The sequence below is a fragment of the Astyanax mexicanus genome, chromosome 18, assembly GCF_023375975.1.
Source record: "Astyanax mexicanus isolate ESR-SI-001 chromosome 18, AstMex3_surface, whole genome shotgun sequence".
In the NCBI taxonomy this organism is placed as follows: domain Eukaryota; kingdom Metazoa; phylum Chordata; class Actinopteri; order Characiformes; family Acestrorhamphidae; genus Astyanax; species Astyanax mexicanus.
In genome coordinates, this window is record NC_064425.1 from 6907568 (window position 1) to 6930000 (window position 22433).

The 22433-nt window shown below is 40.8% G+C and overlaps 1 protein-coding gene across 5 annotated transcripts in view; it reads right to left on the reverse strand.

Annotated features, from left to right (window-relative positions):
* Positions 1-3510: 3510 nt before the first annotated feature.
* Positions 3511-22433, reverse strand: part of fat3a (FAT atypical cadherin 3a) — a 190927-nt gene continuing 172004 nt past the window's right edge. For 2 of the 5 annotated variants that reach the window (XM_022669310.2, XM_049466959.1), the window contains 7 exons: positions 22250-22403; positions 19621-19873; positions 18123-18561; positions 13224-13334; positions 12088-12147; positions 7622-7657; positions 3511-6348 (listed from right to left, as the gene is read on the reverse strand). In XM_022669310.2, the coding sequence (XP_022525031.2) occupies positions 5849-6348; positions 7622-7657; positions 12088-12147; positions 13224-13334; positions 18123-18561; positions 19621-19873; positions 22250-22403 (1553 nt within the window). In that variant the 3' untranslated portion in view covers positions 3511-5848. The remainder of the gene's footprint in view (positions 6349-7621; positions 7658-12087; positions 12148-13223; positions 13335-18122; positions 18562-19620; positions 19874-22249; positions 22404-22433) is intronic. The other 3 variants (XM_049466962.1, XM_049466961.1, XM_049466960.1) reach the window with 2 other exon arrangements.

The following is a 22433-nucleotide window of genomic DNA, read 5'->3' on the forward strand; positions in this document are numbered from 1 at the left end:
TGAACCCCTGCAATAATCGCAGTTCAGTATCTACAAAATCTGCATTTGAACAACCTATAGCTATTTACACTGTACAAAAAAACAAACAAAAAAACAAACAAACAAACAAACTTACATCTTGCAAAAATCTCGCAAATTTTCTCTCCAGTCTTTTTTTATGATACAGACAGAAATCACTCCAAAAGTTTGGACCCACCTGATATCTTACATGTTTATGACAAGGGTTTCTGCTTAATTGTATGACATTTGTTTTAAATTCCAAAAAAATAAAAAATAAAAATAGAAGAAGCTTATTTACTTCCAAAACAAATAAAATTGAAAGTCGTTAAATTTTTGGTCGCTGCATAATCATCCCTTATTAAGCGTTGTTTCATGATTTAACGTCATCGGAATATGTGAATGTGAAATATGTGAAATTACGTTCATTTTATAATCAAGAATTTGTTTACAAAACAAAAACTAATTTTAATGTAAAATATATTTTTGTAATATTCACCCCACAGCTGGCTTTCATTCAGAAATTCAGAACATTTTTGACGATTAGAATTCTTGCTGTGTAATGCCTTCTAACACCATGTAAAAAATAAGCGTAATAATTACTGGAATGTTTATTTTTGGTAACATATATCAGCCGATCAGAATTTTTTTATTAGTGTTAAGTTTTAAGTTACATCTTGGCTCATGCATATTTATATTTTAACAAACCTTACATAGGGATTCATAAGGTGATATAACTTTTTTTTTGAACGTACATTTTCTCTAAATTCCTGACTGAAGACTATACTAAGAATTATACCACAGTTAGTTCCGACCCTGCTACGTGATTGGCTGAGAGGCGTTCTATGAGTGCCGTTATCAGCCGGTAATGCACTGTAACCCAAGCTCTTCATGTATTACTCCACCACATACAGGTAACCTAGCAACTATGCAGCGCTTACAAGCCAAACAGCGCAGCTACAAACAGAGCAGCAATGGAACTATTTTAACCAAACAGATTTTCTCCTTATCTTTAACTCAAAATCTTTCGATAAACAGTGATTTATTTTAAGAGGTCTAGCAAACTTGTGTAGGAAACATAAGTTTAATTCTCTTAATTCCTCCAAATTAGGTCATTTTTACAGAAGTTATCATGGGAAAATTAGATTAGCGTACCTCCCCACGTTAAAAGCTTCAATACTGTAGTTCCAAATAATTCACAATTATTTCAAGTGTAACTATTAATGCTGTTTTTATAGTTGAAAATTTTAAACACATTTCCAAACATTTAAAAGGATTTAAAAATGTTTTCAAATATTTTTGGTCATTGCACACTGTAATTCTATCTATTATTTTCTTATTAATACCTTAGGAACATTTGTTGACAAAATTTATATCTATTTATGAATTTATTTGCTAAAAAAACAAACAAATAATTTGAATGTAAACATTATTATAGTTTTTATTTAAATACCCACAAAACAAATAAGCAATAATACACTCGAGGTTCCTGCTATAACGTGTAATATTGGCACTGCTGTGGTGATATACGACTACAGCACAGCAGTGCCAATATTACATGTTATGGCACGAACCTGGAGTGTATTATTGTGATTATACCACAGATCCATTATCACAGTTAATTGAAAGATTTTGAGTTAAAGAGGAGGAGAAAATATAATCTATTTCGTTGAAATAGTTCCATTGCTGCTCTGTTTGTAGCTGCGCGGTTTGGTTTGTAAGCGCTGCATCGTTGCTAGGTTACCTGTATGTGGTGGAGTAATACATGGTGAGCTTCGGTTACAGTGCATTACCGGCTGATAATAACACTTATAGAACACCTCTCAGCCAATCACATAGCATGATCGGAACTAACTGTGGTATAATTCTTAGTATAGTCTTCAGTCAGGGATTAAGAGGAAACATACATTCTGAAAAGGTTATATCACCCTATGGATTCCTACATAAGCTTTGTTAAAATATTAATATGCATCAGCCAATCAGGAGTGTTGCAAGGAGGTGGCGACTAAACAGCCGTATTTGGCAGAAGATTAACATTTTTGAATAGATGATTATATGTTACTATAATTGTATTAATGGCTTACTTACTTAGAAACTGTTCGTTTTAAAATGTGGAAAACAGCAGAAATGAAAAATTGTGGGTGTGTCCAAACTTTTAATTACTACTGTTAAGTTCCCCGAGAATTGGACTGGACAGCTTTCAGACAGATGCACTTTTCTTTCACTCTTCCACTCTTCTCTCCTTCAGTTTTTAGTTTTATTACATGGCGTTTTTCTTTCTCAGACTTTCTTTTTGCTATTTCTGTACGAAACTTTTTTCCAGAACTTATTAAAAAAATTCCAGCTACTCTTTACACCACATGATCGATGCAATAGAAACGCTCCAAAATGACTCAGAATTATGCTGCCTTTAAATCCACCTCAGACGTTTGTATGCACGACTTTGGAACTCTTTTTGAGATTTCTGTTCTGGTTATTTAATTCTGCAACTTTATTTCCAATTTATTTATTTTTTTTGATTATTTAAAAACCAATTTGGACTTATTGTACAAAAATTGGACATGGGTCAGTCCTGTCACTGTCTGTCTGCCACTGACTCTAATTCTCCAGAAAGAGACTCTATTCCCCCCCGATGCACCTGTGCTCAACCCTCCGGACATGCCCGATGATGTGAGGCATCGGTGTTCCGGCTCGCCGTGCTATTGATTGCTCACACCTGGACTCTCTTGTATAAATAGCCCCTGCTTTCACCTACTCCTTGCCTGGTATTGAAACTATTTTACATAGCTCTTCTACCTCACGTTTCCTTTGTGTTTTTGACCATTTGTTTCCAACCCTTTTTTGGTCTTTAGGCTACTCTTTTTCTTAGCCCTTTTGTTTGTTAGCTTTTTCGGTATTGACCTATTTTTGCATTTTGCCTTGGCATTTTTACCTAGATTTGTTACTGACCCTGCCTGCCCCTGACCATTCTTATTTGCCTTATCCTTTATCTAATATATTATTTGTGATGTATCCGTGCTTGTCTGTCCTGTGTCTCGCTCCCATGACAACATCACCTCAAAAATATTTGATAAAGGCCATATAATCTACTGTGTGAACAGTATTTTAGCCAATCATGCTAAATGACCAATCAGTGCAAACAGTGTGTATACATCTCCCAAACTATGATTCATTACAAATATGTGGCCTTTATAATAATGTCATTATGGCATTAAATGATCTTAAAATGTCAATAATGTTGTTTATAATATCAGGCATAGCCTAAAATCCCAGTTTGTAAATACAATATTTCTGATGTAACTTAAAGGCAGCATTTAATCCTGATAAATTAACATACTCTATAACATTTTATACCTTCATCATCATCATCATCATCATCATCATCATCATCTCTCTCTCTCTCTCTTTCAGTCTCTGTCAATGCCACTCGACCCATAAATTACAGTGCATCTGTTCCAACAGCGTGCTACAGAAGGAGGTTTCCCAGTAGAAGACTGTTTAATCATTGCTTTATGAGTGTGTGTGTGTGTGTGTATGCGTGTGTTGATGTGAGGTCACCCTCCAGACCCCGCCACTGATATGGCTTTCTGATACACACCTACGCTTGTTTCTGAAATCAATGATAAAATGAAAGGAGAGATATATGAATGGAGACAACACTGTAATATGCTCACTGCCCAAACACACACACACACACACACACACCTTAGACAGTTTGAAAAATAGTACTATTTGTGGGGCAGCAGATAGAGAGAGAGAGAGAGAGAGAGAGAGAGAGAGAGTGACAGAGGAAATTAACAGTGCACCGTGCAGCTTGATTTAGGGTGTGTCAGTGTGTCTTTGCTATCATAACGACGGGAAAAGTACACCTCTTTTGCATCTTGAAATGCACATATACTAATTCTCTTAATTAATCAAGGGTGTGTTTTGGGCGTAACATGAAATAAACCAATCAACATGTCTCTGGCAATTCCCTTTAAGAGCCAGGTGCGCTCTGACTTTGGTGAATTGCTATTTTAATGGCGCAGCAACCTAGACGTGTCCAACGCCTCTCAGCAGAGGAAACTGACCTACTCTTTCACACTGTGAAGTGAACAGCAATTTTAAACAATGCAGGTGGAAGGCATGAAAAAGACTGTTGGCGAGGTGTAAGATAGCAATGAGCATTGCAACACACCATGTGCAGGGTGTAAGATAGAGGGAAAGAGAGGGAAAGAGAGAGAGAGAAAGAAAGAAAGAAAGAGAGAAAGAGAGAGAGAGAAATAGAGAAGGATTGCTATCTATCAGCCGGTGGCCGAAATATGACCTAATTAAATTGGCAGGAAAAATAAATCTTAGTGCAAAAATGTACAAAAGCAATAAAAACTAATAAAAAAAACTTAAAAATAAAAATAAAATCTGTTTAACCCTCAGACGTCCGCCAGCAATAACAGAAACATCCTGATATTCTATCTGAATAATTTTTGTAAGTAATAAAAGAGACATTTATTATAATCTGAATCTGATGCTCAGTTACTGTTGTTTGCTGTGTCTCATTTTACAAGAGAAAAAAATATATACATGGTTTTTTTAGGAATGATATTTTTCATATTTACATACATAGAGACTTTAATTACATAATTATGCAAATAATACCAAGAACCAAATTCTATTTCTTAGGTCACTTTTAAATAAGTGTACATTTTCACTAATTAGTGCTCTCTCCATCCCCATATTCATTTCACTAATATGAGCATGAAGAGAGAGGCAGTAACTCTCTGGGCGTCTGAGGGTTAAAGGGGGGGTGGTGGGGGGAGGGTTCTGAGACTGAGGGAGACGATAGTGAGAAATGTTTTGTGCTGTTTGGCTCGAGACAGCGTCTCCACTGTAACACACATACACATACATATACACCCTTACACTCATACACACACATATACAGTACCAGTCACGAGTTTGGACACACCTTCTCCTTTAATGTTTTCATTTATTATTTATTTCCTACTTTAATGAATAAAGGATGTAGGAAATGTAGGAATGAATGCTGAAGTGATCCAGATTATGAAGGAACACATGAGGAATCATGTAATAACTTTGCATTGTCTTATCTGGGGTGCTGTTAACTTTAATGAGGGAATTCTTGCTCTTACTTTCCTTGGGCGGTCCTGATGAGTGCCAGTTCCATCATCACAACGTTTTTGAGGATATTGTCAAAGTTCTTAAAATTCTTCTTTTTGGATTGAAGTACTTTTATGAAGTATATCAACTCTACCTCTTCACAATGTTACAGCTGATGCTCTCAAACACATTAAGATGAGCAGAGAAATACAAGTAATTAACTCTTGATGAGTTCAGCACAGCTGGTAACTGAACGCCTGAATTCCAGGTGACTCTACCTCATAAAGCTGACTGAGAAAATCCAGACGTGCACATTAGATGTGCAAAGCTGTCTAATCTAAGTTAAATAATTCCATAATGTTGCTTTTTATAGTTTGGATGACTTTAGTGTTAGTCTACAATGTCTGTTTTTTTTAAATAACGTGAAATCACTGAATTTAAGGTGTTTCCAAACTTCTGATTGGTACACACACACTCTGGGCAGCACCTTTTAGTGGAGACAGTGAGGGGAGAATACAAAAACTAAAAACAAACACAGATGAGAACCGGAGACACGGTTCCGTTGCTCTGTCCATCTGCAGCTGACCTGTGGTCAGTCCACCGGTCACTCTGCCGGTCAGTCCGTGTGCTTGAGTGTTGCTTTTTTGTCTTTACAGGCTGTTCCGGACTCTTGCGTCCATATTTTGCAGCTTTTTCCCGAGAGTTTGTTGTGGTCAGTTCAGTGTGTGTGTGTGTGTGTGTATATATGTGTGTATCACACCTCAGTCTGTTGTGTGTGTGGCTGCATCTGTGCTTCCTCCAGACTGTCCAAACTGCCCCCCGTCTCCGAATGCTCGAAGACGCAGTGGGGGGAGTCGTCCGAGGCCGAGGACGACGTGTTGATTGACAGCCTCTCGGCTCCACCCACATAAGTGCTAAACTCCACCTCCCCCCCAGGGCCCAGGGGGAGCTGATGCGGAGGCAGATATTGGCTGGGGTGGAAGTGTGGGCGGGACCTCAGGGTGGCCTCCCTGGAGACGGAACGACTGGCGGGCGTGTCGTCATAGTCTTCGGCAGGAAGGGGCGGGGCCAGCTGCTCCTGGGACGCGAACTCTCCCTCCTGGGGGGGCGGGTAGTCGCTGTCGATGTCGAATCCTCCCAGGTAATAGTCCGTTTCCAAGGCCACGCCCACCTCCCCGCCCTCGTAGGTGGGCACCTCCTCGATGTCGGGCAGCCGGGTGCTGGGCAGCCAGTCGGACGTGTCCCAGTGATAGGCTGTGGAGGGAAAAAACAGGTTAAAATGGGGCGGGACAACCGGGAGTCAACTGGGGGAAGGTCATGGAGATCACGGGTGGTCCGGCACACAGATGCAGGTGGTGGAACGAGGGCTTCGGGATGCTCATGCTGTTTGGGAGCAAAACAAAGCGTGCAGAGTTCAACAGCATGCAGCAGCAAAAACATCAAAAACAAACCTTAACTAATGCGTCCACAAGTTTAAAGACACCCTCCAACAGTATTCAGCTAATTCACTGAAAAGCACACACTGTGAAGATGAATATAAGGATTTTTAAGACAAATTAACCTTATTTTTAAGATTTTTTAAGGATCTGTGGACAATAGGGCTGCACGATATTGGAAAAAGTTAACATTGCACTCAAAACCTGAAGAAAACAGCAAAACAACACTAATTGGCCCTTTAATCAGGCATTTAAATGACTTTTTATAAGGTAAATAAGAGCATTTTTCTGGGATTAAAGCGTGAATTTAGCTGTAACTGGAAATATATGTGCTGCAAAACTGTGCTGGACTGAGGTGCACAGCTTTCACCTTTACAAGCACGTGCCCAACCATGTGGATGGAGGTCATGCGGTTACCTCGTGTTTACTCCTGCCCTCTAGGCAGCAGCAGCCTGTCACTTACCCAGACACAGAGACAGTGCTGTGTATCTACTTCTTGTGTCAAGAATCAAACAACTGCAACATGATGTGTTTGATTTAATTGCCTCAAGTGACATCACACATCCTGCAATGTGACTACAGCGCATGCGCACATCACGATGACGATGCTTAAACGATGTATCGTGCAGCCCTAGTGAACACCCTGCTCTTACTGCAGGCAAGGAATGCAAACTCACAGCTACTAATCACCTGTAAACTGGTGTCTACAAACTTCTGGACACATTGTGTTTATCGGGTGGGTAAATAAAGGAATGCAGCTGCATGCAGCAATGTGTGGAACACAGAAGCGTAGTGACACACACACACACACACACACACACTCTCTCACACACACAAACAAACAACAGTGTGCATCCTGAACCTGACCATCCAAATCAAACAACAATCAAACAGTGAAGCTGAGTCAGCGGCAGGGTGAGGTTGGGGGGGATGCAGGTAGTGTGTGTGTGTGTGAGGGGGTGTGTGTGTGAGGGGGTGGAGGTGCAAACAACGAGCATCTGCCTGCTGGATGATGTGACATCTCCCAGAATGCAACAGCACATTCAGTCAGCAGTACAGAGAGAGACAGAGAGAGAGAGAGAGAGATTCACCTCGGCTGTAGGTCTGACCTTGGTCCATAACGGAAACTGGCAGTCAGAGGAAAACAGACAGCTGTGAATCAGCGCAATACCTACTGCACCACTCAGCACTGTGTGTGTGTGTGTGTGTGTGTAAGACAGTGTTTAATGTGATATGAGTGTGTATGACTGTGTGTAACAGTGTAACTGTGTGTTTTGCGTGTTTGCGTCAGTTTTTCTCATTATATTTATTTTTAAAATTTATTTTTGTGTTACTGTCCCTTTAAAACAGTAATTTAATGCAGATGATATGAATGTGAGTTTGAGTTTGATTGGCTGTGCTTAATAAGTAAAAATGAAACTTAATGTGTTGCTCTAAAAACACCCGAAAGGTGGATATAGTGGACATACAGTACCAGACCAAATTTTGGACACACCTTCTAATTCTACTTCTAATGTTTTTATTACTATACTTTTTTTCCTACATTGTAAATGAATAGTAAAGTCATCCAGACTATGAAGAAACACATGTTTTTAACTTGCAGTTTCTGAGGTAACTCTTGCTCTTCCTTTTATGGGGTGGTCCTGATGAGAGCCAGTTTCATCATAACATTTTTAATAGTCTTTCTGACTGCACTTGATACTTTTAAAGTTCTTGAAATGTCCCAGATTGACTAATCTTCATTTGTTAAAATATTTTTTCTTTACTTAGTTGATTATTTCTTGTTTCTCATAATATGTATTAGAACACTACTCAAATAGAGCTATTGACTGTATACCAACTCTACCTCTTCACTACTTTACAACTGATGCTCTCAGACACATTCAAATTATTAACTCTTGATGAGTTCAGCACAGCTGTTAACTGAAAGCCTGAATTCCAGGTGACTCTACCTCATAAAACTGATTGAGAAAATCCAGCCAAGATGTAAAAAACTGTTATCTAAGCAAAAGGTGCTAAATAATTGCATGATTTTCTTCATAATTTGAACGACTTTAGTACTAATCTACAATTAACATTTTCAAATAATGAAAAGAAAACCTGAATTGAATTGTGTCCAAACTATTGACTTGTACTGTATGTCCTGAAATATGGAGGGTATTGGCCCTTTAATCCAGGCCTGGCTTCAGTACAGCACTGCAGCACCGTGGATTCTGTGATCAGATGAACACACTCTCAGCTCACAGCGCCGCCGATCACAGTAACATATCCGTCTACATCTCCGTCTGGGTTAACCCAGTAAGCCACGCCCCCCCAGATAAATAAATAAATAAAGCTATCAGCTGACTGGACCTCCTGCAGCGGCTCCTCTTCCCTGCTCTTCAGCTCTGAAGATCTCCAGTTTAGACACCATGAAATTGGCTCGAGTTCCTCCTCACACAGACTAAACCCAGACTTATCCCTGCAGCTCCCCTAATTCAGCATGACACCCCCCCTAATCTCAGCTAACGCTCCCAAATCTCACACAGCACCCCCACTATCTACACCACACCCCCACCCCCACCATCTACACCACCCCTACCATCTACAACACTCACTCACTCCCAGCTGAACCAAGACAAGAGGGGAGCTGTAGTAGTAGGTGTTTCCAATAAAGTGGCCAGTAAGTAGAAGCACAAGACAGTAATCGTAGGTGTTTCTTATAAAGTGGCCAGAGAGATAGTAGTAGTAGGTGTTTCCAATAAAGTGGCAACAGCAAATGGATAGTAGTAGTAGTAGTTGTTGTTTCTAATAAAGTGGCCAGTGAGTGCAAGTACAAGACAATAGTAGTAGTAGTAGGTGTTTCTAATAAACTGGCCAGAAAGTGGAAGCACAATATAGTAGTAGTAGCAGTAGTAGGTGTTTCTAATAAAGTGGCCACAGTGAATGGAAGCACAAGATTGTAGTAGTAACAGGTGTTTCTAATAAAGTGGCCAAAAAGTGGAAGCACAAGATTGTATTAATGGTAGGTGTTTCCAGTAAAGTGGCCAGAGAGTGAAAGCACAAGATTGTAGTAGTAGTAGTAGGTGTTTCTAATAAAGTGGCCATGGTGAATGGAAGCACAAGATTGTAGTAGTAGTAGTAGCAGGTGTTTCTAATGAAGTGGCCAGAGAGTGAAAGCACAAGATTGTAGTAGTAGTAGGGGTTTCTAATAAAGTGGCCAGAGAGAAAAATAAAAACTAGTCATGGATCATATTGCAGTGTATTAAAGCTCCGCCCACAGCTCAAGCTTATTAGTAGGTACATGTTGGGCCTCAGCTGTGTTAACAAACTGTCCGGCGTGGCTCTGGGGATCTGCTGGACGTGTTCCCATCATTCCTGCCACTTTCACTGATAATACGTCCAAAACTGAAGGCCTGACGACACAGAGAGAGTCTTTAACAGCCTGTTAGAGTCGCCCAAACAGCTAACCTTCAGCACACATGGCGCTCCCCACCGCTCCGCTTAACACTGATTTGTGGTTTTATCGGGAGCAGACATTCCTCAGAGCTGGATGTTTTGCTCGTTAGGGGAACTGAATGTCCTTCTCAGGATATTGTGAAGCGACTGGACTTTCAGTGTGTTGCATAAGCTTAAACAAATACAACAAATTTCAACCCTTCAGCTCCTCCTGACAGGACAACCTTTAACACACATAAAGCCCGTTACTTCCTATGTCAAAAATATACATGGAAAAAAAATCACTTAAAATGATGAGTTTATTTGATTTTACCAAATTGAAAACCTCTGGAATATAATCAAGAGGAAGATGGATGATCACAAACCATCAAACCAAACTGAACTGTTTGAATTTTTGCACCAGGAGTAAAGCAGCATAAAGTTATCCAAAAGCAGTGTGTAAGACTGGTGGAGGAGAACATGATGCCAAGATGCATGAATTCCACCAAATATTGATTTCTCTTAAAACTTTATGAATATGAACTTGTTTTCTTTGCATTATTTGAGGTCTGAAAGCTCTGCATCTTTTTGTTATTTTGTTATAAATGCTCTAATTGACAATATTTGCTTCCACTCACCCACTTTTGAGATGCACTAGTATATTCATATATATATATATACAGTACCAGTCAAATTTTTTCTCATTCAATGGTTTTATTCTTTTGTTTTTCTCTTACATTGTAGGAAACTGTCTACTTGCAATTTCTGAAGCTGGTAAACTCTGATAAACTTATTCTGTGCAACAGAGGGAACTCCTCCGCTTCCTTTTCTGGGGCAGTTCTGATGAGAGCCAGTTTCATCACATTGTTTTTGATGGTCTTTGCGACTGCACTTGAGGATACTTTCAAAGTTCTTGAAATGTTGCGGATTGATTGACCTTAATTTCTTAAAGTATTTTTTTGTTTACTTAGTTGAGTAGTTCTTGCTTCTCATAATATTATTACATAATATTATTATTATTACATTACTCAAATAGAGCTATTCACTGTATACCTGTAACTCTACCTCTTCACAACTTTACAACTGATGCTCTCAAACACATTAAGAGGAGCAAGAAATTCAAGTAATTAACTCTTGATGAGTTCAGCACAGCTGTTAACTGAAAGCCTGAATTCCAGGTGACTCTACCTCATAAAGCTGACTGAGAAAATCCAGCCAAGATGTAAAAAACTTGTTAAAGATGTGCAAAACTGTCGAATCTTAGCAAGAGGTGCTACTTTAAAGAATGTAAAATATATTAATAAAACATATTCTGTTTTTTAAAAAACAAATAAATTACTAAATTTGTTTAGTAAATAAATTAATGCTTTTTTCTTCATAGTTTGGATACGTTTAGTACTAATCTAGAATTCAGAACATTTTAAAATAATGAAAAAACACTGAATTTAAGGTATGTCCAAACTTTTGATTGGTACTGTACTTTACAAAAATATTCTTATAGAAAGTTTGTCTGACCAAGCAAATCTCCTCAGACCCACTCTTCTCATACACAGAGAGAGAGAGAAGGAGAGAGAGAAAGAGAGAGAGAAGGAGAGAGAGAGAGAATGAGTGAGAGAGAGCGAGGAAGAACAGAGAGAGAGGAGAGAGAGAAAGAGAGAGAAGGAAGGAGAGAGAGAGAAGGAGAGAGAGAGAGAGAAAGAGAGAGAAGGAAGGAGAGAGAGAAGGAGAGAGAGAGAGAGAAAGAGAGAGAAGGAAGGAGAGAGAGAGAAGGAGAGAGAGAGAGAGAGAAGGAGAGAGAGAGAGAGAACAGAGAATGTAGGTGTGTGTGTATAAGTGTGTGTCCTGTCTCCAGCGGTTCAGGCTCGGCCAGACGCTCCAGGCAGAGCTGGATGGAGTGGACGTTAATAAAAATGATTTAAACACACACACACGCACGCACACACACACACACACACACACACACACGAATCCACTGTGCTGCAGTGCTGAAATTTGATCAGGAATACTCCATTTCACGCACTCGTCCTTTTTTCTAATCAAGTATGTGTGTGTGTGTGTTTATGTGTGTGTGTGTAAATGTATTGGTCAGTAATCCATAATAATATTGATCAGTGATCCATACAGGAAGTGTTTTGAGTACCTTCGTTTTCGATTGTGTCGACTGCATCATTGACCAGTCGAATGACCGTCACTATGGAGGCTTGGAGAGAGAAAGCAACGGAGACCGGTCAGAAACCACACACACACACACACACACACACACACACACACACACAAACACACACACACACACACACACACACACACACACACACAAACACACACACACACAGCTCTGGCAAAGTTACAGGGCTATCATCACAAATCAATCAGCTCATAAATTAAAACGTTTAAAACCAATTGATCTCCGCTCCCATTGGCCCACTGCAAACGCTTCTGTGTCCTGATTGGCTAATGATGACCTAAGCTGTGACGAATGGGAGGCAGGCATGTCATCATTCCGAAAGTGCTGTGGAAAAATGCTGATTATGAAGTGTTCACACACATTAGCTCTCTCATTCTCTCTCTCTCTCTCTCTCTCTCACACACACACACACACACACACACACTTATCTTTAATGAGTTCCACTTTTTTATCTTTATTAAATGAGTATAGATTTTTAATTAAATTAAATCTGCTGCTGTTGTTAATGGGACCCTCTGGCGAGACCAGATGAAAAAAATCCTGTTGTTGACGTATCTTAAAGGTGGGAGGAGCTTTTAAAAAGCCCCTCCCTCTGTCCTTGTCTTCATGAACTTTAACACCAACACAACATCTTCATGCTGGTCAAGTCCAGATTCACATTAATTATGTGGAGAAGATGAAAGGAGGTGCGCTCATGTTAAGACAGAGACTTTGTAGTTATGAATCAAAGTCTGAATCAAAACTGAGTTTTTGTAATACTCAAGTCTGAATCAAGACGAGTCTGAATCAAAACTGAGTTTTTGTAATACTGAAATTTAAATCAAGATGAATCTGAGTCTGCTTCTAGCCTGTACAGGTCTGACCAATGAGCAGAGAGAACATTCTCAACTGGACCAGAGCAAACACACTATAGGTGTAAAAATGCTACGAGACTGTGCAGTCTGTGTCAAGACTAAGACTTTTAGTCCAGATCTCTAAGAATCTGAAGTCTTCATAAACCTACACCATCAGTCTGTTCTCTTTTCACATACACACAAACTCACACACACACTTATTTCACCGGAGATGGCATGGATGTGGGTGGGGCTTACCGTTGTCATCGCAGGAGTCTGACTGGAAGGAGCTCAGTGATTGGACCTCAGAGTTGCTGCCTTTGTTGCTTCCTGAGAAACATGTGACCTCCTCCAGCATGTCCACTTTACCTAAACACACACAAACATACAAACTCAATCATGTTTCAGGAGTCAGGTCCAGTCTAATAGCAGTCTCTGGGCCCCATCATACATCCTAGGAAAGGCACAGGGTTTCCCTAAAAGGAATGACAGCTGGCACACTGATTGGATTCTTTTATGTTATGCCCAAAACGCACACGAACGATTAAGAAAAATAGTTCATGCTTTTTTGCACCCTCACAATAACAGTATCGATGTGCCTGTGTTGCAAAGATAGCAATGAACCTCCGATTGTTGACGTCTGTCTAGGTTGTATTTAATCAGTGTAGTACTTGTGTTTTCTGTTGCCAAGATAGCAATATACCAAAAATTAACCTGAACACACCACACTTCCAGACCACCACACCCATCGATGTAGATATATTCAGAAGCACCAGTGCTATTTAAACGATACAACAGGTGGGAGGTGTGGAAAATAGACTTTTGGCAGGGTGTGAGATAGCAATGAGCATCATGACGTGCCTTAAACAGAGTGAATCATGTCAGGGTCAGGACTAAAACTTTCTAGTAGACGTGTCCAAGTTAAGACTTAAACCAGGAATAGGAATAGGAACAGGAAAAAAAGAGAAAAAATAATGTTCTCTAGGAAGAAAACACATTTCATACACACAGTGATAAACACAGGCATTTATCAGAGAACTAAAGCGTGCGCACACACACACACACACACACACAAAGCTGTTTTCTGTTTTCAGCCGTCAGACCAAGCGGACAAATTTAACGTGACATCTGAGAGGGATTCATTCCTCAGAACTTCTGCTTTTTAATCTTTTCTTTCTCTCTCTGTGTCTCTCTCTCTCTCTCTCTCTCTCTCTCTCCACCCCTCCCCTCACTAAGTCTCTCATTGTGATGCTGATATAACACACACTTTTCTAGACCTTGAGTCTAGACAGAGCACGGTCCGGGATGCATAAACCAGCCCGGCTACATTTCCGCGACGCTCGACTCAATTACGGACATTTTTACGAGCAATTTGGGCTCCTTTTAATCAGCGTTTCGGAGGACAAACCTTAAATGTTCAATTTAATATCAAACAGCAGATATACACACTGCAGATACTAATGCACTGCAGAACATCAAGGGGAAGGAGAGGCGGATTATGAAATAAATGCGGAAATAATGTGATCTGCTTGATTTTTTAGAATGATAACCGATTTTCCGATCAGGGGCCGGACTTACAGAAGCTTTCATAGAAAGTTACAGAATTAAACATGATTCCTGGATCCATAATTGGGGAGATGTGAGTGCTTAGGGTGCTGGATAATCGATGATACAGGGTTGTGAGTTCAGTACCCAGGAAAGATATGGTCCCACTGCATGTTTAAATATTCTCTTTAACTGTTAATTAATCAGTTTCCAGGGCTCCTGAGAGACGCAGACACCATTGGCTACCATCAGGAGGTTGTGGATTCAATTCCTTAATGATGCCACAGCTGTTCATAAGTCACAGAGTCCATGAGTCCTATTTTAGGGATCTTTAAGTTAGCTGTTTACCGTGGAACCGTGCAGCTTGATTTAGGGCATGTCAGTGTATCTTTGCTATCGTAATGACAGGAAAAGTATGCCCTGTGCGGCTCGCTTGCAATTCCCTTTAAGAACAAGATAGATACAGTATATTCACAAGCACTGTAGCTATTTAAACGACGCAGTCAAAAAGAGTGAAAATAGACTGTTGGTAGGGTGTAAGATAGCAATGAGCATCACAACGCATTTTCCACAGGGTGTAAGATGGGGCACCAAGAGTCCAAAAGTGGGTAAGATGGATCGGTAACACTTTACTTGGATGGTCCATTTGATGGCCTCTTTGATGCTCCACTGACATTCAACTAACATTCAACTACATGTCTATTAAATGCAAATGAACTAAAAGGTGAAAGTAAATGATTATCTATTGAATATAACCCAACATTCAACTCTAACCCAAACGCTTATCTTAATATTTTAGGATTGTGTTTAGGGTTAGATTTTAAGCTTAGGTTAAGGGTTAGGTGTAGGGTTTGATTTTATGGTGGATTAAGGGTTAAGGTTAGGTGTAGGGTTAGATTTTAGGGGTGATTAAGGGTTAAGGTTAGGGTTAGGTGTAGGGTTAGATTTTAGGGTTGATTTAAGGGTTAAGGTTAGAGTTAGGTGTAGGGTTAGATTGTATGGTTGATTAAGGGTTAAGGTTAGGGTTAGGTGTAGGGTTTGATTTTAGGGTTGATTAAGGGTTAAGGTTAGGGTTAGGTGTAGGGTTTGATTTTATGGTTGATTAAGGGTTAAGGTTAGGGTTAGGTGTACGGTTAGGTTCTATTTTGAATCATTTACATTCAACATAGGGTTAAGTTCAATTTAATGGACATTCAATTCAGTGTTAGTTGAATGTCAGTTGAGATTCAACAAGGCCATAAAATGGACCATCCAAGTAAAGTGTTACCGATGGATCTCCCTCTCCCCCGTTCCCTCAGCTTTTTAAAGTGTTGGGTAGCATGGCTTCCTAGTAGCTAATGTGACAGAATTAGCAGTTAGTGTTCTCCTCCAAGCATGTTGAGGCTCAGAAGGGATGCTGTGCTGGAGTGTCACCTCATGTTTAGAAGGACGGCCTTGCTTGATGCTGCTATGGGGAAGAGTCTTAGGTAACGAGGGTGTCTGAAATCAACTGAAGTAGAGAGCAAACTCCAAACAAGTTCCCCACCCCCCACAAAAAAATCTATTTTCTACTTTACAGTAAATGTCAAGTCACTGTACCCGACGGATGCAGCAGAGTGCGGAAAAGAAAAAATGCTGAAGTATTTCTTTTTAGCAAATCTCAGTTCACCCTCACGGCGATAAATCACAGCTCTAAATAAGAGCCACCTGGACAGAGAGGGATCTTTCGGTTAAGTAGGCTGGTAATTGGACAGGAGTCGGGAGGTGAGGAGTTCTGGGAGCAGAAACATGCAGACTGATCTAAAGTCATTAACCCTGAAGCACTGCCGGATGGATGCCGCTGCTGCTGCTGCTCTGCACAATGGAGCTTTCCAACATTATACATCTCAAACGGGTCAACCGCCGAACATGCTGAGTAAAAGGTATCTGATGACGGTGGGAAGTTCGGGCTGCTGTCAGAGCAGCGGAAGAATTCTTAGTTTAGCCGCCCACTTTCCTCCTGCAGCAAAACAGACCCAACTCACCACGGTATGAACTCTATAAGACCCCTGAAGCTTCCCTGTCATATCTGTCACCACTGGCAACAAGATGTTTCAGCAAATCCAGATCCCTCCTCAGTCCCCAGTTAGCATGGCCAACTGTACTCTCTCGGACTTCTGCTGCTAATGGAGAAGCAGCATAACTCAGGATTCAAACTGATGAGCCTCAGATCAAGGCAGCAGGTCCTCTGGAGCATTCAGAGCTCACCATGGTATTTCCCACTGTTGACCAGGAGCCCCCATAATCCTTTGAGCCATTTGGAAGATGCTCCAATGATCCAGTTGTCTGGTCCTAATGATCTGACCCTTTTTAGAGTGCCTCAAATTTGAACTCCCCATAAAACTGCCCATTTCTTCACATCCAACACCACAGACTACGAGAACTGACTGGTAATTTAATGGACCTTCACATGTTTCCACATCATCTACACTATCATCTACCTTTATCTGGGCCATCTCAAACTGTTAATACAGTACACTGTCTCACACAGTCTCATAGAGTCTCACAGAGCCTCACATGTGGTCAAACGCAGTCTAACACAGTCGTGCACAGCCTCACACAGTCTCATACAGTCTCGCACAGTCTCATACACAGTCTAACAGAGTCTCACACAGTCTCATAAAGTCTCATAAAGTCTCACACAGTCTCACACACAATCAAATAGTTTCACACAGTCTTGCACAGTCTCATATAGTCTTTCACAGTCTCAAGCAGTCTCATATAGTCTTGCACAGTCTCATACTGTCTCGAACAGTCTCACACAGTCTTACACACAGTCTCATAGAGCCTCACACAGTCTCATAGCATCTCATACAGCCTCACATGTAGTCAAACGCAGTCTAACAATGTCTTGCACAGCCTCACACAATCTCATACAGTCTAACACAGTCTCATACACAGTCTAACAGAGTCTCACACGCAGTCTCACACAGTCTCACACACAATCAAATAGTTTCACACAGTCTTGCACAGTCTCATATAGTCTTGCACAGTCTTAAGCAGTCTCATACACAGTCTTATACACAGTCTCTCATGCAGTCTTACACAGTCTCATAAAGTCTCATAGAGTCCCACACAGTCTTACTCAGTCTCATACAGTCTTTCACAGTCTCAAGCAGTCTCATATAGTCTCGCACAGTCTCATACTGTCTCGCACAGTCTCACACAGTCTTACACACAGTCTCATAGAGCCTCACCCACAGTCTCAGAGTCTTACGCACAGTCTCACAGTCTTGCATGCAGTCTTACACAGTCTTAAACATCTCGGAGTCTCATATAGTCTTGCACAGTCTCACATAGTCTCATACACAGTCTCATGCAGTCTCACATGCAGTCTCACAATCTCAGACAGTCTCATTTAGTCTCACACAGTCTTGCATAGTCTCATACATAGTCTCATACACAGTCTCATAGAGTATCACACGCAGTCTCATATAGTCTCGCACAGTCTCATAAAGTCTCACATGCAGTCTTACACAGTCTCACAATCTCGGACAGTCTCGTTTAGTCTCACACAGTCTGTCATATTCTCATACATAGTCTCATAGAGTATCACATGCAGTCTCACACAGAGTCTCACACAGTCTCACTCACTCTCGTCCTCCCAGGGACTCTTTCTCAGCGAGTCACAGTCTGATCTGCAGGGTGATGACGGAGGCAGGTTGGGCGCCACGCTGCATACGACCACGCCCCTCCGTGTGGCCCCGCCCAAAATCCGTGGAGACTCTGTTGTCAAGGTCGCCGTCGCTGGGTGAAACGTGCTCATCTCCGTCAGCTCCGCCCCCCTTCTTGTCCCACTCCTCTTCTCAAGGCTTCCGTCACCAGGGAAACAGGGGGTATACGCCATAGGCCGGACCGGGACCTGGGGCGGCCCCACTATGACCCCGCCCCCTTCGGTGTACAGGTTGATAGGGTCTCCGATGCTGGTCTGCAGGGGCGGGAAGTGGCCGCCGTTGGCCTTGTGCAGCAGGGCGGCCGTTGCCGGGTCCTGAACCAGAGACAAGTTGTTCCTGGAGTAGCTCTTCTGAAACACCTGGATGATATTAATAAAATAATAATGATTATTATTTCAACCATAAAATACAGTACGTTATTTATGACATTTGTGGGTTTATGGCCTCAAAACTGTTATAATTAATTTATATTTGTGTTATAGCACCATACAGTAACATTTTCATTATTTTTAAATGTTTTTCATTGTAGATTAATACTAACATCAGAAAAATTATGAAGAAAAACATATGAAATTATTAAGCAAACAAAGCAGAATATGTTTTATATTTTGGATTCTTCAAACTAGCACCTCTTGTTCTTGATTTTTGGCTGGATTTTCTCAGTCAGTTTTATGAGGTAGAGTCACCTGGAATTCAGGCTTTCAGTTAACAGCTGTGCCGAACTCGCCAAGAGTTAAGTACTTGAATTTCTTGTCTCTTAATAAAGTGTTTGAGAGCATCAGTTGTAAAGTAGTGAAGAGGTAGAGTTACAGGTATACAGTGAATAGCTCTATTTGTGTAATGTTCTAATCCAGATTATGAGAAGCAACAACTGCTCAAATAAATAAAGAAAAAAATACTTAAAGGAATGAAGGTCAGTCAAGTGCAGTCACAACTTGCAACAAGTCGAAACGTGATAAAACATGATGAAACTGGCACTCATCAGAACTGCTTTAGGAAAAAAAGGTTACCAGCCTCAGAAACTGGAAGATAAGAGCACCTAAATGCTTCTTCACAGAGTATTTATTTATTTATTTATTTATTTACATTTTTAAGTTACTACATGATTCCTTATGTGTTCCTACATAGTCTAAATAGACTTGGTACTGGGTGAAACATTTCTTATAACTTCAATATTAATGGGTAAGGATTTACTGCTGTAGGTTATGTACCAAATACATGTGTTTGTATATAAAAATAAGATATTTGTGACATTGCAAATTTCCAAAACTCAAAACCTGATTTATACCTCTTTTATAGCTTTCTTAAAATATATAGACTCTGTATATAAAATGTAACCATATTTACACAAATATGATATTTGATATACATATATAAAAGCAATATATGTGCTTTAATCGAGTGTTATTGAACCGTACCTTTTTGCGGAAGGCGACGAAGAGGAGGATGAGGGTGAGGATGAGGAAGAGAACGACCGCAATTCCAATAAGCTCCTCCTTCCCGACGTAGGCGTGTCCGGCCTGCATGTCCGGCACCAGGACCGGCCGCACCGAACAGGCCCGTCCCACGAAGCCCACCGAGCAGTTACAGTAAAACGAGCCGAACGTGTTCACACACACTCCCCCGTTCTCACACTGCTCACTCTCACACTCGTTCACATCCGCGTCACACCTGCAGAAAAACACACACACACACACACACACACACACACACACACACACACACACACAAACAGTGTTAAACACACTTACACAAACTTTTGGAGTGTTTTTTTTATTTAATTTATTTTCTACATTATAGATTAATATTAAATACATGAAAACCATTAAGGGCCACATATGGAATATGAAATAAACAGTAAAAAACTGTTAGTCCTCCACCTGACCAAATCCCCTGATCTAAACCTGATGAACTGAGATGGTGATTTGAGGTGATTTAATTGGGAGGAGCTGGAGCTTCACAGCGTGAAAGAAAAGCAGCAACTATTGTTCAGCACCTCCAGGAACTCCTTCCTTCAAGATGCTGAGAAAACTATTCCAGGTGACTCTCCTTCATGAAGACACTGATATTAAAATACCAAGAGTGTGCAGATCTGTCCTCAAAGAGAATCTAAAGTTTAAAACATATTTTGGTTTGTTTAACACTTTTTATTTACTAAATAATTATGTATGTGTTCCTGTATAACTTTAATATAGTCTTTAATATGAAATTTACAATGTAAATTTTCAATGTAATCATACAAAGAAAGAAAAGGAGAGGTGTCCAATTGTTTGACCTGTACTGTATAAACACATACATACATAATTAAACATGCATAATCACATTCATATTCATTATAATCACACACACACACACACACACACAGGCCAGACTGACAGTGATGGATTGCTTGGCTGAAAAAAAAGTCTAACCTTAAGCTGCATCACAGTAGTGCACATCCATGTAAATGGACACACACACACACACACACACACACACACACGTGTTCTTAATGTCTTTGAGGTGTTGTGCTCATTTTTCAATGTCCTTAACTCTGTTTCATTTTCATTCTTCAGAGCACATCAAAGACAAATGCAATGGCCTGTGTGTGTGTGTGTGTGTGTGTTTTAATTAAAGTATGCCAAGAGTGTGTGTGTCACAGATAGAGGGAATGGGTGACTAAATGGAATGTAAGTGAAAGTTCGGCCTGTGAAAAATAATGTTTTAAGTTTTTGCGGTGTGTGTGTAAGAGTGTGTGTGTGTGAGTGTGTGAGAGCGCGAGAGAGTGTTAAATGTCCAAATAAAGAGCCCCGTTTCTCTGGTTAGTAATGAAGTGCATTAGCATAACCCAGGAGAGATTACAGCACTGTAATCTGCCTCTGACCAGAGAGAGAGAGAGAGACAGGCAGATGCTGCCCTCTGCTGTTGACAGAGAGTGTTGCAGTTCAATAAACTCTGGCCACTTTATTAAAAACACCTACTATACTGTCTTGTACATTTTTCACTTTTATTTTAAATAATATTATGGATTTTATTATTTTCTTGTGTAGAACATTTTTGGTCAGTGTAAGTAAATCTCCCTTTATAATTCCTCTCATATACTCTCATGCACTCTCACACAGTCTCACACACTCTCACAAAGTCTCACACAGTCTCACATACTCTCATGCACTCTCACACACTGTCACGCAGTCTCACATACTCTCATGCACTCTCACACACTGTCACGCAGTCTCACATACTCTCATGCATTCTCACAAAGTCTCACACACTGTCACGCAGTCTCACATACTCTCATGCACTCTCACAAAGTCTCGCACACTGTCGCACAGTCTCATATACTCTCATGCACCCTCACACAGTCTCACATACTCTCATGCACTCTCACAAAGTCTCACACAGTCTCACACACTGTCACACAGTCTCACATACTCTCATGCACTCTCACAAAGTCTCACACACTGTCACACAGTCTCACATACTCTCATGCACTCTCACAAAGTCTCACACACTCTCACACACTGTTACACAGTCTCACATACTCTCAGGCACCCTCACACAGTCTTACACACTGTCATGCACTCACACGCAAGACAGCATGCACTTTCACATACTCTCACACACTTTTACACACTTTCATGCATTCTCACACAATGTCATGCACTCTCACATACTCTAATGCAACATAACATGCACTTTCACTCCCTCTCACATGCAATGCCATGCACTGTCATGCACTCTCACGCACTGCCACGCTCTCGCAACTACTCTTACGCAAGATAACATGCACTCCCTCTTACAGTCTCTCACATACACTTACAAACTCTCACACAGTCTTACGCACTGTCCCACACTGTCACACACTCAGTCTGACACAGCTTCAATCAATAGCAGATCAAAGTGATCAGATGATTATTTGAATTGTGAAGAGCTGCTCTTCACTCTGAGGAAGACTCTCTGATGATCAAAGACAAACCTAGAGCATTACAGCTGCTCCACCAACAATAAAATCATATTTATTTATTTATGTGTGTGTGTGTGTGTGTGTGCGTGTGTGTGTGTACTGACGTGATACCGGTGTATCCTCTCTTGCAGCTGCAGATGAAGGCATTGCCGATGGGTTTACACACACCACCGTTCTGGCAGGGGTTGGGCATACACACACTGATCTCAGTCTCACAGCGCCCCCCGGTGTGCAGAGCACTGCAAGTACAGGAGAAACCTGGAGACAGAGAGAGAGAGAGAGAGAGAG